General features: G+C 42.3%; 1 protein-coding gene across 1 annotated transcript; it reads left to right on the forward strand.

The window, feature by feature from the left end:
- Positions 1-4,986: 4,986 nt before the first annotated feature.
- Positions 4,987-6,528, forward strand: LOC106751641 (trypsin inhibitor-like). The gene is made up of 2 exons (XM_014632605.1): positions 4,987-5,071; positions 6,362-6,528. Exons 1-2 carry the CDS (start codon positions 4,987-4,989, stop codon positions 6,526-6,528), a joined length of 252 nt encoding a protein of 83 aa, XP_014488091.1.
- Positions 6,529-20,889: the final 14,361 nt, after the last annotated feature.

A 20,889-nucleotide genomic window follows, 5' to 3' on the forward strand; every position in this document is an offset into this window, starting at 1 on the left:
ATCAAGGCGCGACGTGCACGGTGAATGAACGTGCGTTTTTCACGCATTTCTTGAAAATAACACGCGAAGTTTTGTCGCTCCTGCGAAATTCCCGAAAGGATCTTGCGGAGCACCGGAATTTCGCGGTGCATAGTTCGCGAATCTTCGGTTTAACATAATGCCGAGCCGATGCCTCGCTTCGTAGTGACACATTATTGAAATAGTTGGGCGATATCGGATTTATATATTACCGATACACGTTCGTTAACGTGCGTGTTAATTCGGTCCGGCGACGATTAAATATAAACTTTCGTTCTCCGGCGATCGATGAGTTGCGCCGATATCGATATCGGATGAAGGATGTTTTGATACTCGAAGCTACGGGATGAGAGATATTATAACGAGGGATATTAATAATAATTGTATTATTAATAATCGCACAATATATCTATGTAATGGGAGGAAAAGAGAGAGAGAGAGAAAGAGGAAGAGAAGAGGAGAAGATGGAGAACGTAATTTCCTCCGTGATAGTTGATCCGTCGACATGTTCTCTCGATATCACGACTATTTAATTACGACTTCCTGCGATTTATGACATATTGAGAGACGCCTGCTTGTAATAATCCAAATAGCCGGCTGATTACGCGTTAGTAGCCGCTGCAAACACAATCATAATTGCGTCTCGTTACGAGGACGCGTTCGAATAAGGAAATCGCGGCGTGCGCGGTTTTTGGGCGAATCGTCGAATTCGAAGCTTCCTGATCGAGGAGGGCCTTCAACATTCCGATGCATTTTCAGACAGGGGGAATCCCATCGGCTGTAATCGTCGAAAGTTCGCAGTCAGTGAAAATAACAGAAAAACAACGAATCGAGGGATGAATATCGCAACGTCGGCGGACTTTTTGTTACTTCCTCTTTCCCCTTTGACGAAGGGAAGATGAAACGGGCGCGAAAATCTGCACCCGGGAAGGGTGTCGTGTGATGACGAGAATCGAAAACGGGGTCGAGAAAATTCAGGGTCTCGGCGATCCTCGAAGAGCTGCTCGTCCGGAATCGCCGGCGGGAGATCGCGGTATCCTTCGAATATCCTGCGATAACCATCTGTTCGCACGACCACCAATCATCCGATGACCCGGCGACCCGAACGTATTAATTAATATCGTGAGTCGATAGCGCCCCCTCCCTCCTTCGTAAGAAGCTCGAGCGTTTTGGGAGACGCGAACGGAAGGGTAGGCGAGCGAACGAACGACTCTCGCTCGCGAGAGGACTCGGCAATAAGGAAGAGAGGAACCGGAGGGGGGGGGGGAAGGGTGGGCGAAGCGGGTTAGCGAAGCCGGAGACGAGACACTCGAGATGGATCGAGCGGGAATCGCGCGGCCTTATTACATCGTAAATTCCCGCTCAGTGATGGATAACATTAACCCATCGGCAACGACAAATTACTTAACTCCGCCAGGATCGGGCCGGCCTCGCTCACCCGGAACTGGTTCCTCTTCTTCCGTCGGCGGTCCCCGCAACCCCGATCGATGCTGCGTCGCCGAGAGGCGCCGCGACGCGTTTCGGAACGCTCGACACGTCTCGATGGCTCGACGCGCCGACCGCTAAGTTTCCGACGAAGCCACGCGATCATCCGAACTTCGTCATTCGAACTTCACATTACCGAAAGAGAGAGAGAGAGAGAGAGAGAGAGAGGATGAAGTCCCCGATATTTTGATTCCGCTCCGAAAAATTTGGGGAATATCGTGAAATAAATCGAAACGATTCTCACAGAATTTTTCGAGGACTGCTTAATTTAGCTTCCTCCTTCACGGAAGTGTTTTCGATGTTTCGGGAATTTTCCAGTTCACTTCTTCGAGAGGAAGTGCGATCTGAAAGTGCCGGAACTTCTTTCCGGAGAAGTCGAGCTGAAATGTTCGCGAAACATCGGGAAGAAATTCACGAAGGGTGCAGCACCAACTTGAAAGCCGATTTACATATTTCTCCGGCTGCGGAAGTCTAAAGGGATCCTCTATATCAGAGATAGCAGAAACAGGAGTAAGGAGTAAGAGAGCTTTTCGAGATCGTTTAAACGTGGTCTACAATGGGCGATAGATGTACGTTTATAAGAAGTGAGAGTGAGAAACGAACCGATCATAGTCGATTATTCTTCTTACATTCGAATACGATTGGTCGATTTCTTATTTTTAGAGGCTTCTTTAATTAATAACTCAACAATTTGCGTGTTATTTGCAAAATGGTGAGAGACTTTTTTCTTCCAGATAGTCTAATCTACAAGTATATGACAACTATTGTATCTAACGACGAAGTTCAAGGTTCAAGGGTCAAAGTTCAAAATACCGATGTCTGTCATTAGGTGCAACAACTGTCATATATTTGTAGATTAGGGCATTCTGAACAAAAAAGTTTTTTGCAAATGACATGCAAAATTTCGAGTAATTAATTAAAGAAGCCTGTATACATGGCCATTTTCAATCATTGATAACTCGAAATGTTGCGTGTTATTTGCGAAATATGGGACTTTTTCGCTCAGTTTCACCAGTTCTAATTGCACACCACGGGAACGAAGCTTCATTTGGGACACCCCGTATTTTCTACTCCCTACCGTCTTATTACCGGCCGATATTTCACTTCCTATTAATCACTGCTTACTTCCGATGTATAAGTGTCCTTTACTTATCATTGCTTAGTCCCAACGTAGACGGTCCTTAAAACATCACGGATTAAATGCTTCCTAAGGATATCTTCCAGACTCTGTTTGTCGTTTTCGCGAGTACAGTCGCGCGTTGTAACCGAGTTGTGTCACCGTAATAGAACGTTGCGTCGTTTCGCGTTCACACGAGAGAATCGTAAAACGGATATCGTTCTCCGAGCGGAAGACGGGGCGCGATTTGACGCCGGAAACTGCGGCACTTGGTATTTGCGCGACGTAGAGCTTCCGAGGGGTACGTCACATCGATTTCCTCGGAGAGTCGCAACCCCCTCCGCGTTGTACAACCGGATAATTCATTAGCGATATAACTCGAGACGCCGCGCGAATTCACGCGACTATCAAACATCCCGCGGATTTCCCAGTAGGAGAAGAGAAAATCATTTTCCCTCGCGGTCGGCGTTGCTACGGCGCGGTTAAGCTCGGTATGAGCTTCCACTTCCGTCGCACGCGAGCGTGATGAAGCTTAGTGAAGCGGGACGGAGGCATATCAGTAGTCTCAGGGCGGAAATGACCAATCACAGCTGACATACTTAACCGGTCGGTCGGGTTAATCGGGGGTTGTGAAACTGACCTTCAATCGGCCGGCAATGTGTCGATCAGGGACCGAATGAAAATGCCGGTTCCGGTTTTGGTTTTCCGGACAATGAAAGTACCGGTGAACCGTTTAAATCAAATGGTTCTCTTCGGTTCCGGTTTTTCAAACTCGTTTCCTTACCGACATTTTTATTGACTTGAATTCTTTTTTTCTTCACTACTTCCATCTTCTGCTCTTGACTTTTTTGGATTACAATATTATCCTTGTTATTTGTAACTCGCACTTATCGACTAGAATTCTGCCACTTGTGCGATTAAAATGACAAAAAAGCAAAAACTTTCTTTCCCAGTGTTTCGTGCTAATAATATAATAATTTATTAAGCTCGTATTACGCGAGTAAGATACGCTCGTGTAAAAGCCGAGATTTATGCACAACAATGAACGGATGGAGTTTGGTGAAATACGTTTTTCGAAATTTTTCCACGGGTATGCGTTTGCCGGTACTTTTGCAACCTGGTGGTGTGTCGACGGTTTAATAACACGTAACGTCGCGACACGATAAGGAACGAGTAGCTGCTACCTGGGTAGAGCGAGAAAATCGCTGGCAGACCTAAGTGTCGAGCGCACCATTTATCATAACGTGATAGGTCAGGAACGCCGCGTACAACCGGATATTACACGCAGCTCTGATAAATAACACACGCGTGGAAGAAAGTTGTAAAGCTGCGAACCCGCTGCTATTCGCGGGTAAAAATCGTCACGGGGCTGTTATTAGCGATTTCCACGACAGACCGACAAACGATGTTGATAATGCGACCTACGAAATGCGAGGATTATTATTTCCCATGCGTGTGCATGTGTCTGTGAAATAGATTCGTTAAATCGCAAACACGTTCCGTAAACCGGCTCCGACCCGGTCTCAACTTACCGCCATTAAAATATTAAAGGAAGCTCCAACTCCGGCGGAGGTAACGCGCGCAACGATGGGGAACTTTCAGAAGAAGTCTGCAACATTCATGAGGTTTCGTGTTAACGTCGCCGTCGTCGCTCGCCGAGGCGCTCCAATGCCTCGGAAATTTCGACGTTCTGCTATCGGTAACCGCTAATATTAGGCGTGCAAATCAATTCCGACCTCTCTGAACTAATCAACTGTTGTTATTTCAAATTCAAATCTTTAACAGAAAACAAAGAACTTTGCTGGACGACGAATCTCAAAAGTGAGACGTCGCCCGACCACCACGCGAGGCACTTCATTCTGTTCGCTTTTCAACCCAAAAAAGGTTTCTCGAGGCGAACGAAATGATTTGCTCCGCAAATTGGGGGAGGGATGCGGTGTTTGTTCTGAGAGCAAAAGATGGTACCGAAATTAAATTTGACTTTCAAAATACACATTTCCTTCGGCAAACATGCGCCTGTCATTTTCACAGCTGGCTGATAAAAGGGCGGACGACTGTCGAGAAAATCAGGTGTCTCGATTGAACGAACACTTGCACTCAAAGTGTCGATCCCGAAGTGTGCAGATTCGATGCTGGCGGATCTGTTAATTTCGATCGAGAGTTGGTGACGAGAAAGACGTTCTTTCACGTACACAAGCTGCGCAAACACAGAGGCGTCGCCGAGCCTCGTCGATCGGATGTCGCCTTTCATCGAGTGATCTGCTACGCCACGTTTAGTGTGCGTATATAAACTTGGGACGCGCTAACGGAGACGTAATCCTCAAAATCGACAACACAGTAAAACACAATCGAAAACTTCCAACGTCATGGACGCCAAGACGCTGGCAATCGTTCTTGTCGTGGTCGTCTACGCCTTCGCGTTTCCCGATTATTCCAGTGCATCACCGGCAGGCAAGTACACTCCGACGTAATCCAGATAACGTTAACAACGCGTTTCGCATCTTCCACTGAGAGAAGGATTTGACAAAATTTAGTTTAAAAAACGCGGTGTGTCAACACATTCCGTGCTGACTAACTCGGAAAATGCGAATCTTCCAAAATCGGGATGTAAGACAGCTTTTAAACAGCTTTTATCTTTAAGTTGTCTTGAAGATATCGTAACATAAGTCTTTAAATCGTCTTTAAAACATCTTAAAGACATCTCGTGCCCCGATTTTGGACGATGCGCTGTCCGGGAATTTTATGTGACTTCTCGTAGGCCGGCAATCCACGCATGCCCGTTGAAAGTGAACTTTTAGCCTAAACGGAGCTGAACTAAATCTGGCCTGGAAAAATTCAGTTCATTCGAGAAGGTTGCGACACCTTTTCCGACGAATCTCGCAACGTATCTCGTACGCAATAGAAAAATGTATCTCCTGGAGGATCACTAAGAATTCAATTCTTCTGTTCGGACACAGAATGCGTTCTGGAATTTATAAAAAAAAAATCTTCGCAACCTTTTTGTGAATGGCCATACCATATGTGTTACATTGAAAAAAATAAAAATGCTTTGAACATTTATTTTGACGCAGTTCGAGACACAAACGATTGGAGAACTCGTTTTTGAGAAATAAGTCCTTTTATTTGATTATCGACTGCGTCCTAAATGGCAAGAAAAAGAAGCGTTCGAGTCGTTTTCAAATTCGTAAGACTCCTTCGATGCAGTTCTAATTTCCACGTAAACCGACATTAATTTTCAACCATGCGCGATCACGTCCGCACGGGGAAAACAAATTTTGCTAGAACAGCAAATGTTTGTCGATATACTGAGTATTAATTGCCCATATATCCAGCAAATGTCAATTAATACCCTTAGAACTTTCTGCTATCGAAACAAGTTTTTTGCTGTCTAAACAAAATTTTTTTGCTGTCATTATATTAACAGACATTTGTTGTTCCGGCAAAATCTCTCTTCTCCGTCCGAATATTCGTGCATCACGACTGTCGATTATTCGATGAATCGGCAAAGAAGCTTTAAAGCTGCAATCATGACGGACGGACATTCGAAAACGATCCGCCCGATCGGGAATTTTCAATGTTATTATGCTTAGGGAGTGGATCTGCGTTAATGGAGTTTTCATTAACGGAATCTACACGCGACACGTGTTAATTTCGCCGATTGTTTTCACGGTGTGTATCGAGGAAGCAGCGATTATCGCTTCATTCATATATCATTCCGACCGGAACGCTTGAATTTTGCAGTCTGCGATGAGCCACTCATGACTGGACCCTGCAGAGCCCACACAATCACATATGGCTACAACCCCGCGCAGAAGAAATGCGTCGAATTTGTCTATGGCGGCTGCAAGGGAAACGATAATAACTTCCCGACACTGGAGGCGTGCGAGAAGGCCTGCGAGTATCCATGAATCGTGTGAAAGGATTTTTCGCTTCGTATTATTGATTGAAGAGAATGCATTTTTATTAACGAAGCGTTCGATTCCTCGCGCAAAACCGACGCGATTTAAATCTCACGTCGTTTCTTCGTGAAAATTGAGAATTTAATATTAGATACTCTGCGCACGCAAGCATTATATAAAAAAATTAGTTATATCCGTTTGTTATTTCATACATATTTATTAAGTCTCTTATGTACGATTAATAAAAATAGCTGTAATTAAAATCTGTGAAAGAAAAGAGGCTAACAGAATTCTATAATAAAGCGTAATTCTTCTACTTTAATGTTTGATCACGCATTCGTCGAAAATCAAGTTCTAAGTTATCGAGAAATATGCGAATTTAGAGAGCGATAGTGTTTTCACTTAGGGCATCGTAATTTCTATACATTTTTTATCTTCGTCTGTCGATTCGGGGTAATGAAGTTGAAAGATAGTTCTAAAAAAAAATATAATTCCAATACGCGTCCAAAAAATATATTTTTCGGATTACTGAAAAGGGAGTATTTTGAAGCGTCGATAATTGTCGACATATTTTATGGGGAAAAATATTCATGTTGTAAAAATATCAAAAGTAGTTTATTTTTTGTATTTGCAAAATAATAGCACGCGTTGTTTGAAAAAATAATCAATAATTTAGGATCACATTTTGCAGGACGCGCTCGCATGAATTACACACTATCTGATCCTGTATAACCCTAATATAATACTATTATTTATTATTTTCAGGAATGAAAAATCTACGCGCAATTAAAATGCTTATTTACTTACGTTCAATTTTCATCAAAAAGAATCACTTTATTTCTGGTATCAAATTATATATTGACTGCACACTATAGGTGTCTAATTGACTGCTTCAGATTCGAACGGTTTCCAAATAGATGTTAATCGGCTTATCGGATCCGCGCCACCGTCTAACGGATAAAGTGATTTTAACGATTTTCCGGGAGTAGGAAGATCACGTACTTCTCTTCGCTCTGCAAACTTTTTAAACACAACTCACCCGATCTGTACGACCCATAAAACAGTTGAAAGGTTAAATTTGGTGTACAGAAGTCATTTTCGTCTTTGCTTATTTAAATTTCGCACGAGTGCTATTAAAAATCTATGAAAAATTACGAATATATTAGGTTGGTGCAAATGAAATGTGCGTTTTCAGTGTTTTGAATTTCCCACCCCTATAGATTACTTTTCTTTCATACAGAAGACGGTGTATATATACTGTGTGAAAAGTACATGATCCAGGAGTTCGGTTGTAACGCGGCGTACGTAGCGCCGGATTGTCAGAAGGAAGAGCGAAGCAGCGCCGATGGCTTTCTCGATCTCGTTAGGAAGCGAATCTCGAGCAACGGACAGAGAGAGCCATTCGTTCATTCGCCCCGGGTAGATCGCTTCTGATAAATGCGCTGCCGTTGTCATATCTTGCGAGAGAGAGAGAGAGAGGGAGGGTTCGATAACGATCTTTCGCTGCAGCCGTGTACTTCGGTACAATGCAAACTTAATTAAATGGAACAACCTCGTCGTCGTCATCGTTGTCGTCATCGTCGTCCGTAATCGTAGTTGTCGTCTTCGTCTCGTTGTCATTGTCGGCCTCGTTCCCCGGGTAGCGGTAAGCTGGTAGGCCCCGCCGGAGAAGCACAATACGCAAGAACAGCGAACAGTAGCGGGGAAACGCGCGACGTCTGGATGTTGTTCCCCCGTCATTGATACCGGGCCGTCGTAGAAGAGGAGTTTCGCTTGAATTTATATCTGAAGCGACCGAGACGAGGACCGTATAAATGCGGACAGACGGCATGGAGGAGCCGGAGTTCGCGTATTGCAAAGCGCATTGAACGCGTCGAACTCGAGATCTAGTTTGCCAAAGCTGCTCCGGAAATAGAGAGAGAGAGAGAAAGAGGAAGAGGAGGAGGAAGGTCCTCCAGCAGGTGTAACACGTGCCGGCGCTGTCAAAATCGCGCGAGAGAGTCGTTAAGAGATCGCGTTCGCCGTATCTCCGATTTAGAGCGAACTTAATCGAGTCGACGTGTTTGAAACGCGCGAGTGTATCAGCGAGCTGCTCACCCCCGAAGGTCCTTTGACGAAGCTTTGTCAGCGGATCCCGTCGTTAAGTCCCCCGTTAATGCGTGTTTGTAGAAATGCGCGCGCCGCGCAAGGTCGTAAAGAGGGAAATACTCCGTTTGTATAAACGTGAGCGTACGGACTTCCGAGCCGGCTATAAAGAATTCAATTAGAGCGGCTCGAAACGATTATTGCCGGCCGACGATCAATTATCGGTCCACAATCCTTCCCAGCCGTTTCGCATTTTTCCAACGAGCCACGAACGTTACCATCTAACGAGTATGTATAAATATATATGTATAATATAAATATTATTATATAAACGTTAATGTAAATAAATAATTAAGTCACTAAATATATAAATTTATTTATATTTATAATTATATTTATATTTATTTATATATATGCACAGGGTGTCGCAAACTAATCTTGATTCCCGTGCAAGTAGAACGGATGAAATTGAGCAGAAAATTTAAATTCTACAAAATATTGATATATTCGATAAATTCTTCAGTTTACGCAGATAGGCAAAGTTTTGGCTGCACGGAAAAAAAATTGATCGTTATTTTTACGTTAGTACGAAAATGAGAAAAAAATCGAGCTTAAAGTCGTCGTTTTACCTCTCTCTTTCATACATCTTTATGTATCTCCTTTATATTTTTTATATTCCCTTATATAGTGAAACTAATCTCAGTTCCCATTTCAATTAAAGAAGCCTCTATAAATAACCATTGTCAATCATTGATAACTGGAAATTTTGCGTGTTATTTGCAAAATGGTGCTGGAATTTTCCGCTCAATTTCACCCGTTCTACTTGCGCACCATGGGAACCAATATTAGTTTGGGACACCCTGTATAATAGTAAAACGCTTTAATGTAGGAAATGGCAGAGGATATATAAGGCCGACTATGCATTGACGATACTCGAGTTACACGCGGTAATTATCGCGGGACCGCGTTAATAAGGGTGCGTTGCTAATAAACAACGAATATTTGTTGCGTATATTATATTCGTCGATTGAAAGTAACGCAGTCCTCTGTATTTGGCGTGATATTGTTTGCGGAGAATGCGATATCGCCGATGTTCATATTATATAATACAGAGATTGAAGTGCGCGCGATGATATTATCACACAAATTGGACGATATTCGCGGAGCGCGCAATGCCGCGTTCGAAGAGCGGGGGATTTCGGAAAATATCTCCCGCACATTAGTAGTAAACTAATTAGTAAGCAAGAGAACTTTAATTAATTGTTCACTATGCGTGCATCATGAGGCCGCGACACGCTGTATTTATTCAGTATTTTATTCAGTTTCGGGGCGCCTTCGTACGCGGCATGCTTTGTTAAGTGAACGCATCGTCGTTGCGTGCCACAGTGAATTTCGCCAAACGAACTTTATCCGTTTTATGAAATTAAATTGAAATATAGCAGGCTACTTCTCGAAAATTTAATGGGCAACTTCAATTTGCACTACAACCTTTTAATCAACCCTTCAATTTTCCATGTCACAGTAATGTCGCCATAATTAAAGCTCAGATTGAATTTTAAATCTCTCTCCCTGCCCGGCCGGGAGGGCGCTCGCGACTACGGAGGGCGATGCGATTACGTTTATTAAATTAATTCCTACGGAATCCAATCAAATTAAGATAAATAAAATTACGAAGTACTCGGGGTGCCTTTTCTCTCTCTCTCTCTCTCTCTCTCTTTCTCTCTGTGCGCAAATCTTTTCCAGAGCGGGGCAATTCCGCCGATGAATGCCATGCTCGCTGTGCCTCCGCCGTTCGCACGGTCAAAGCCTGTCCACACAAATAAATAAATATGTAAAAATGTAATAAATAAATATGTAAAATGACAAATAATTACTTCATAAGAAAATTATCTTTCGTTTCAGATCAATTTTTTATTCAAGATAAAGATACGTATTCGTTGAAGAGTCCTCAACAATCGTACCTATTAATCGAAACATTCGTTTCCGGAGCATACCGGTGATGAAAATTGCTTGGATGCGATGAAATTGATGAAATTTGAAGAAATCTTCTCGATGCTATATTTTACGTGTTGCAACCCGTGTAAACAGGCCTTAACATTTTGCGAAAGTCTCTCTCTCACTCTCTCACTCTTTGTCTCTTCCCCTCTCGCGAGTGATGTCGAACGGGCGCGATTCGACGGACGGTGTACGGTACCTGTTAATTGCCGTTGACCGAACGTCACACACGCGACACGCCGGCCGGGCGGCTTACCTGCCAAATTATACCCGTTCCCTCCCATACTGGCCGTGAGCTCGCATGCAAATCACCGGTACGTCGTCTTGCCGGCACGAGCTCAGCACAATTCACCGCGCACTGAATTGCTGCCGACGCTACCACCGCTGCTGCTGCCGCTGTCGTTGCTGCTGCTGCTGCACGATCCATGCGGGAGGAAGCTGTAAATCAAGTGCAAGCGACTTCGAAGACTTCGCGGCCGTGCGAAGCCTGATTATCGTATCGATCGAGGCCCACCGAGAGGTGAACGGCCCGCTTTCGATAGATAATATTACGAGTGTTCGCCGGTAACCTAGATAGAATTATCTAAATAATCGCCCGGATGAAGAAATAGAACGTCCATATCTTTATCCGGATGGAAGAAACGCAAAATATATTCATCTTCGTCTTAGATAAAAAAAAAAGCTATCTCATCTGAAAATTATCTGAAATGATGTTCCATACTGTGAGCTCACTTTTCGATCAAATGAAGGAGATTATATGGACCTACGCGTTAAGCCCGTATCAGATTGGAGATTAGATTTCGGAGAGTCGACAAATTTCCAGGAGCTTCAAAAGTAATTAGCATCTAGCTAGATAATCCATGAACTAGTGAAAACTTATAATACACAACTTACTACACTTGTCAATTCCTCTCGTGGACTTTTAATTTCAACGCTGTCTTGAAAAATCTTGATATTTCAATTATTAAATTGGGTACTCAAAACAATCTCTGATTATATTTTGACTACAAAAACAGCGAGACGACGGCCAAGATAGGAAAATAATATCATTAAAATCAAACCGATTTTGCCATCCTAGTTTCTACCACGTTGTAAGAATTCAAGGTTTCCCAAAAGGGAAAAATTCCGACTCGATATCCGTCGTGTTTCATAAAGAGTAATGCGTGATGAAATTTCCAATCTCTAAGACAATTCGCAAGAAACTGACCTAGTCGAGGACGGCTGATCTCGCCAAGGCGGCCAGCAAGCGAATGTATTTTTCAAGGGTCCCGAGGTAGGGTCGTATTGAAACAGGTGGCGACCGGCTTGCCTTGAACGCTCGCCGCACGAAAAATTACACCTGTTCGCCCGAGTCCCCGTGATATTTTTATTTCCGCCGAAATCACCGAGCGGGATGAATTCGGCCGTGAGAGTTATTTTCGAAAGTACCCGGGATAATAACTCTCTCTCCGCCGTGATCGTGCACCTGCGCGACTTCTTTCGTGCGCGTTAAAAGCGCGAATGAAAATTAAATCGCCCCGCTAATTGTGTCCCGACGTAATTGCGAATTAAAAGGTGCAGTAACAATTATGAGATCGCCAATTACAATCTCATTCACGCGGAACGATAATGATATCGCCGGCAGTGTTGTTTTCTGCAATCGAGTATCCGAAAATCGAGGACTCTCGAGCATTTGACCAAATATGAGAACCTATAACACAGGAGGAACTCGAGGACACTTAATCCTTTGGAGGAGGCTTTATCCCTTTATAGCCGTTAGTTCGACAATGGACAGATTTTCTTGTTTTCTTCATGTCAGTATCAATGTGAATTCTTAACTCTGCAGGAAGCGTTAAATTTGCCAGCGTCGAGGATGCGTTTTATTTCTCGGGATGCCCAATTCCTATTTCAACGATCCTTTAAGTTATTAGGCAAATATTTCAGTTATTAGTAAACATTCGATTATTCTTTAAGTTGTTAGGTTTCATAATTAGATTAAAATTCCACGATGAGAAGTTGATCGCTTTGAGCATATAATTACAAGGTTGGCCGGCAAAAATCTGTTCGCGAAAGATGGAATGAAAATTTAAAAATCGTACTTGGAGGGACTTAATCCACGTCGGGGACACTTGATTTGCGAATCAAATCTCCTACACTATTACACGTAATGTCGGGAATCTCATTAATATTGTTGCAAAATGATTTTTCAGTCCTTTTTCGAGCAGTTTCACTGATGAAATACTCACTGACCGGAGAGTAGAGCTTAAATCTCTACAAACGAGGAACCGATGCGACTCTGTGGACTCCGGAACGCGAAGTCTCTCTCTACGTACTGCCGATGTGTTTACGAAACCATAAACAAGCACGATACCACCTGACGCGCTGGTAAAATGCACCGGAGTTCGAGTTCGCGGATGATTTCGTGTCGCAAGTTATCGTGATCGTTGTATATCGGCGGATACATACTTTCAGCGCAAACCCGTAGCGATCCCCAATTAATATCCGGCCGCACGGCGTCCGTCCATTGTTCAGACGAGAGTAATGCTCGTCGCAACGGCCAGGTAAGGAAGTCCAGTTGCACCGATCCAGACAATGGCGCGGCGTGGGATACGACCTCGGCGATACGAACTGTATAATATTATCGTAAAACACCCGTTATACCGGTGTATCGGTGACGTTCATTAAATCATGCCAACTATCGATCGCGATACACGGCCGTGCGCTTATCGCCATTCTATTTGTATTCGTTCCGTCGAAGTTAGTTGCGTCGCGCGTGCGGTGTTTGCCTTAGGTGATTTCAGATTCATCTCGATGAAGATGAGACGAAAATTCGAAAAATTAATTTCCGACGAGATCAGGATGATTTTGTTTTCGATTTGTCTATGCGAAAGATTAGATAAGCAGATAAGCTACTTATCTAGATAAGTTCTTTAGATGATGCTTTCATGAGAGACTTGATAAAAGTTTGTAATAAAAATCATTCATTTTATCGAAAAAAGCTCAGAATGTGGACCGTAACGTCATTTCGGATAATTTTCAGATGAGGTAACATGTTTTATTTATCTAACAGGAAGATGGATATATTTTGCGTTTCTTCCATCTAGATAAAGATAAGGATGATCTATTTATTCGACCGGGTGATTAATTAGATAATTTTATCGAGATACCAGGAAACACCGCGCACCTGCGTACTTCGACGTCACGTATTCTTACGCGACAATAACGCTTCCGGTTCTAGAATTGGGCGATACAGTATCGATATATAGGGAAATAGCCCCTCCCTCTCCGGAAAAATAAGGTTTTCCTCTAGAGTTGGGCGATACAGTATCGATACAATATCGATACCTAGGTAAATAGGCTCCCCCGGAAAAAATAAGGTTTCTCTCTAGTGTTGGGCGATACTGTATCGATACATGGGAAAATAAGGTTTTCCTCTAGAGTTGGGCGATACAATATCGATGCAGTATTGATACAATATCGATACATAGATAAATCGGATTTCCCCCTCCGGAAAAATAAGTTTTTTCTCCACAAATTTCAGGGGAAACCTCTATTTTTCTGAGAAAAATGCTTATTTCCCTGTGTATCGATACTGTATCGCCAAATTCTGTACTGTTATTTGAAAATTATACGCAAATACAATCGAAGTAAACGTTTCTGGCTACCCGTGCTTCTGATAGCGCATGATATCGACATTTAAGGTACCGCAGTGGTCGCTGCGACTGCTTAACGACCTTGTTTAATGCCAGAAGCGAGAAAACGTTTGCCAAGAGTTTTTGCGTTATATTTAAAAATAAAGAGATGTGTCTAAAAAATGACATTTGCGACTAATCCAGCGCACTTGTTAAATTGGACGAGCACTTTCGCTCGACCGATCAATAAATAGTATCGCAAAGTGAATTTGACACGGGACCTTCATTCCTTATGATTTTGTCAGCGTTAGTTTTGCGATTGCTTATTGATTGTTCGAGTAAGAGAAAAGTGTTCGTCGAAATTGACAAGTCCGCCGAAATTCGGCCGCAAATGTCATTTTGCGGGAACCACGATATTTTCGATCGTCCCAGCGACAGGCGTATCTTTTATGCCGGAAAAATTATCGCAAATTCTGCATTGCGGAACGCTGAATAATGCGGCGTTGTCGAATCGCGTGGAAAAATCGGCGAACGTTGAAACACGCAAGCCTGACTTTTGCAGACGGCAAAATAACGAGTGTTAAACGCGAATCGTTCCTGCGAGGACAAGTCTGCCACCGACGTGCGGCAGGTAAGCAAACACACATTCGTTCATTCGACACATGTGCGTCGCGCACGTCTGTCAAAGGTGCGTCCAGACGTGATGTTTGCGGAATTCGCGCGCGAATTACACCGATACAAATTACTCGCGTCTCGTTAACGACATTAATTCGTTGCGACGAGCCTCACCGTTACGTAAGAGTGTGTGTGTCCCTTTACAAGTTTCCGCAGGCCGCGTTCAGGCAGTGTTGAAAATCGGACGCGACGGGGACTCGGGCGGAGGAAGATGAAATTACCGGGCGAGGCCGAGCGACGTTAAATGTTAATTCATTAAAGACTCCATCCTCACGACGCGCGAATCTTTGTCGAACGTTCTTTAATAACTCCGTTAAGGAGAGCCACGGATGTAGATTTTCGCGATTCATTCATCCTGCACTCTAATATCGGGCGCAACCTCGAGGGAGCCGCGCCGTTTCCGGCGATATCGACATGTACCCCGTTAGCGCGTAATATTCTTTAATATTATGTAATATTCCGGACATATTCTTCGAATATTATGTAATATTCGAATAATATTCTAGCAATATTATTTATATTATTTAGTACGTTGAATCGATCTTTGATCTTCGATTTTTGAACCTTGAACTTCGTCGTTAAGTACAATGGTTGTGATGTACTCGCAGATTAGACTATTCGGAGGAAAAAAGTCTCTCACCATTTTGCAAATAACACGCAAATTGTTGAGTTATTAATTAAAGAAGCCTCCATACATGGCTGTTTTCAGTCATTGGTAACTCGACTTTTTGTGTTATTTGCAAAATAATATAGAACTTTTCTGCTCAGTTTCACTCGTTCTGCTTGCACACCACGGGAACCGAGATTAGTTTGGGACACCCTGTATAATACATATAATTGTAGTTCTTTTATTTCAAATATATTGCAACACCAATTGTTTAATATATAATTAAAGTCGAGAGAATTTTGTGCAAAAGTACGTTTTATACTAATAAAATTATACATATATATATATTTTTTATTTGTATATATTTTTTCATATTATTATTTTATTCTGTTTAATATTCTAATCTTTTTATAATATGCCAAGAATATTATGGACACATCACATCAATAGAACATTACTGTAATATTGAAAAATATTACATAACATTCTTAGAATATTGTAAGAATATTGTCTTAATATTGAATAATATTTACACAATATTCTAGGAATATCGCGCTTATAGAGTAATATTTCAAGGTACCAGCGAGCGTTCCATTTCGATAAATTCCTAGCGCGGCGCGCGGGGCAAAGGAAGAAAGAAGAAACCGCGAAGTATTCCCCCGAATTTATCGCGAGCGCTTATTGGCCGCCGCAGGAGCATCCTCGTATTTTCTCATTTTGTCGTTTCCATACACATAATTCACACGCGGCTCTATTACGGCGGCATTTAAGGATGCGCGAGCGCGCGGTCACCGAAAGAACCGAAATAGTGAACAGTGAAGAGCTGCAAACCGAAGAAAATGTAACGGTTCCGATTTCGCTTCCGCTTTCACAGGCTTTAAATAAATAATAAATAAATAATAAAATTCTGGTTTCGAGCCTAATCTCTTTCACGCAGATATTCCGGAGCCGGCGAAGAAGCGCACATGCGCGGCGTTTACGCGCGGAAATGACGCTTCCACGCCGCGATATTATCGCGCGGAGTCTTAGCGAAGAGAGGAGGAGGGCTGCGAGGAAGAAACTGCCGCGTAGTCGAAACGGCGGAAGTTATCGCGGCCCGGCTGACATTCACCCCTGAAGTTCACGGGAAACTAATTTCGTAAACCCCTCTCCCCCTCTCCCCTTCATCCCCTTCCTGCCCGGCCGATAACCGTTGCGCTTAATCGATGCCTGCCTGCAAAATAAGCTCGGGTTTTACGGCGCGACACTCGAGAAGGTCGGATAAGTGAATCGCACTCGCCTAACGTGGCGCGTGCGAATCATCCCTTCTTTCTTCACCCCCGTGAAATAACCACGTTGTTATTTAATTCGCGAACGTTCGCGAGCGATTTTAGATTTTTTACTCCGTGAAACATCTTCTGTCTCACATCTTAGAATACATATTGGATCACGCACGGTTTTATTATTATATTTATTTGTATTATTTATTATTATTGTTATTATTATTTATATTATTTATTATTGTATTTATTTAGTATTATATTATATTTATGCTGTGAGCATGGAGGAGAGAAATTTTGCCAAAACAGCGAATGTTTGTCAATTTAGTGACGGAAAAATGACGAAGAAAAGACGAAAAAAATGTGTTCAGACAGCAAAAAGATTTTTTTTTGACGGCAGGAAGACTTGTTAAGAGTATAAATTGTCTGTATATTCGGCAGACAGCAATTAATACCCTTAACATCTTTCTGCTGTCCAAACTAATTTTTTACTGTTTGAACAAATTTTTTCTGCTGTTCTGTAATCGAACATTAGCTGTTTCAGCGAAATTTGTTTCTTCTGTGAGTTACTTCTGAAATTTTCGACCTTGTGCGTGTATAGCCGTGTGAGCGACGTTTCTGGTTCCATTTCGGATGAACTCCGGTACATTCAACTAATTCACCCCACGTTTCTTTTGTCTCTTCTTTTTCTTTCCTTCTTTTACGCGTGCGATGACTTCGTCAAAATTTCTCACACAAGCTGTCGTTCTTCTTCGCGCGTAGTGCGAATGATAAGCGACACAAAATTGCTGAAATTTGCATAGATTACTGTCGTATCTATTTGAACCAAAACTTGCGAATATTCTCGCGCGCATAAATCAAAGGTTAGAATTTATAAGTCATTTGGAACGATAATCCCCGCTTTGCGTGCGCGCGCAGTTCGTATAAAAAGCAGCGATTTCCCGTAACGGAAGTCACTACGAATGGATAAGCGCACTCGGTTGCGATTTTCACGGCGACCGAATCATACTCGAAGTTGAAAATATCGAGTGAAGAGAAGCAAAATAAGGAATAATACGTAAAATATCAAGCGTGAACGGAAATGGGTCTTAAAGGGCGTTTGCTTGTTGCGTTGATCGCCGTCGGCATATTGACGTGTAAAACTGCGAATGTACGACCCTTATGTAAGTATATCCTTACGCATTGCAGAACGATTTTTCATTATGCCAGTCGTCACATCCTGTCATATCGTACAGGGTGAAGCAATTCAAACAGGCTGTCTTAATAACTCTTCCATTTCCCGGTAACAGAAACAAATACTCGGGACGAAACTTGTTTAGTTTTACGGATGACATCCGACATTTCGAATTTCATTAATAGCGGAACGAGAAATGTACTTTCCATACCGAATCGCTTTAGAATATGTATTGATGCTCGAAATAATCTGAACATCCGCAATAGCAGCTAATATGAAAGATAAACCAAAGTTTGTTCTATTTTTTTTTTTTAAACAAATCTGTTTCCGTAACTGACTGTGATTAATCTTCAATCGTCATTATCACGCTTAATATCATCACGCGTATCATTACGCGTGTTTTAAGACGATCTATCGAAAAATAGGTGAAAAGGTAAAAGAAAATATGAAACGTTCAATTTAAGGAAAGTCTGTGAACTTAAAATGTCTTTTACCCTTTGACTTACAATCAAAATAATAAAAATTTGCTTCTATCGCGAAAAATAAAAGAGTTATCAAGGCAACCTGTTTTAAGTACCTCACCCTGTAACAATTATACGGATTCGAATTTCGTCAAAACGTACTTGTAATTGTTGCTGGAAGCCGCGAACTCAACGCACGGCAGATAAAAATCTTGTTAGATTCAATCCAAAAGATTACATCGGACGTATGTAACGGAGGAATTTCATTACGCGTGACTGGATGTTGTTTTATTTCTTTTTACAGTTTGCTACGTGCCGCTCGATATAGGCCTTTGCAATGGAAATGAAGTAAGATACGGATTTAATTGGCATACTGAAAAGTGTGAACAATTCAGATTCGGTGGCTGTCGACCGAATTTAAACAATTTCGTGCACTTAATAGATTGCCAAAAGAAATGTGAAACTGTTCAGAATGTGAATTAATATATCTAACGAGCGACTGCGCAACGTCTCATCGAGAAACGCATCCTCTTATCTTCCTAGTAACTATAACAGGATTATATAAATATACTGCAAATACGTACGAATGAGTAAATAAATACTTTTATTAAATTCCCGCTTCTTTTCTTTCTTTGTTCGGCACCGAAAGACAGACGAAGAAGGAGAAATAAATATTTGGATTTTGAGTTGATATTGAATTGATATTTTGAAGGAATCGTTCTATCAGACTGACGTAACTGCTCTCGAGAAGCGCTGATCAAAATGTATCGAAGTGAAGGGAGCTTATATTGAACAATAAATATATCCCAACCTGACAGATTGTTGTTTATTTTTCCGTTTCGCATATCTTATTAATTCTGATTAATTTTAACTTCTTATATTTCTAATAATTAAGATCCTTATCGCATCATTCAGTTATGTTTTGAAACTCATTGCAAAAAGTCTGATAATGTTTTATGTCTACGACTGTGCTACGGCTTTTATCAACTTTCAAACTGTACAATAAGCAAGCATGAGCGCGATATCCATTATTACTGGCACAAAAGCTCACCATTTTATGAGCAGTAAACTCGCTTATCAATCGATTGAATAGTTTCTTTGTCCAATTATTGTTCAGTTTCTGGTTCGGTAAATGAATTCAGATTTTGTGCAGCGACAATGCATCGGGACGTGTAATTCAGTTTCGCTCGCGATATCGACGCTCCCATTTCGAGTAGATCGCGAGATCACGTGTTTACCACGTGATCGACGAGCGTAGTTGTTTCTTCCGATAGAGAGATATTAGCTTCCATCAGTATGCCCGATCGCTTCCGGCCTTTTCAATTTATAGAGGTGAAGACGATCATTCTCCGATCTACATAAGTTAGGGTAACTTCCTGCGCGAACGAGATAGCTCTTCTGCGAGGAGGAAGTCGGTCTAAGTTACACACTAAGGGGCCACTCAGTATATTCGCTCGGCAATTTTATCTTAACGAGAATATCCAGCGTGATATGACGAGGAATAATGAATTACGGTGAATTCACACGGCGCGATTGAGAATGTCGGAACGCGTGCTGGAAATGTATTTTATATCGGTTTTATTTTTCCCTTTTTCTCAGAAATGAAATCGGACGACTCGAGCAGAGCGTTAACGCTTTCCTCGTGAGAGAGATGTCTCGCTCGACGCGTTAATTGCAGCTCTGTAACTACGAATGTAACGAGAACTCGACACGTTCTGTGGCTCGGACGAAGTAATTAACACATTAACTGGCATGTGAGTTAAATATAACTCACATGTGTTAACACTGCCAACTACGAGTATGCTCGTATACCGATTGTCGACCTTCTATGCCAAACACGAATTAGTCCGTAGTATAAGTACGTTAATTTGGAGCATTGGCTGGTGAATAAAGCGGAGAGCGCGTCCGGTGGCTTGGGAGAAAACGTGACAGCGAACGTGTTAATTCCTGACTATTGCGAATTTTGCAAAATGGTGCTTTTCCACTCAGTTTCCCCCCGTTCTACTTGCACACCATGGGACCGAGATTAGTTTGGGACACCCTGTATATAGAATTTTTTCTCCCTTCTCTCTCGATGCTGAAGGGGGCACGACTTAATACAGTGCAACACGTGCTGGAAAGCGGCACGTCAACCCACGTGCTTATTTACAAACACAAAAGAGTCACGTGTTATGGTTTGACAGTTCCGACGTAACATTTGGCCCGCTAATCGAATAGTTACCGGATGCACAGCTTATCGGCGGGCGTGAAGTCGTTATCGACGCATGTTAAGCGGGATCTACGATGAGAATTTAAGCTCTAAGCCTTAAAAAATTGACCCATTACAATTCTTCTATAATTCGATTGTGATTGGTCAATTTCTTAAGGCTCAAGACTTGAAACATTTGTTAGACTAGGACTTATGCCCAAGACTATGGATTGGGGATTGTGATTGAATTGAATTTGGCCAATCAGTGCAAAGTTAACTGAATTCAAATTTAGTGAAATTCAGCGAACTTTGCAC

Source organism: Dinoponera quadriceps, unplaced genomic scaffold (genome assembly GCF_001313825.1).
Source record: "Dinoponera quadriceps isolate SergipeBrazil2010 unplaced genomic scaffold, ASM131382v1 scaffold115, whole genome shotgun sequence".
Lineage (NCBI taxonomy): Eukaryota > Metazoa > Arthropoda > Insecta > Hymenoptera > Formicidae > Dinoponera > Dinoponera quadriceps.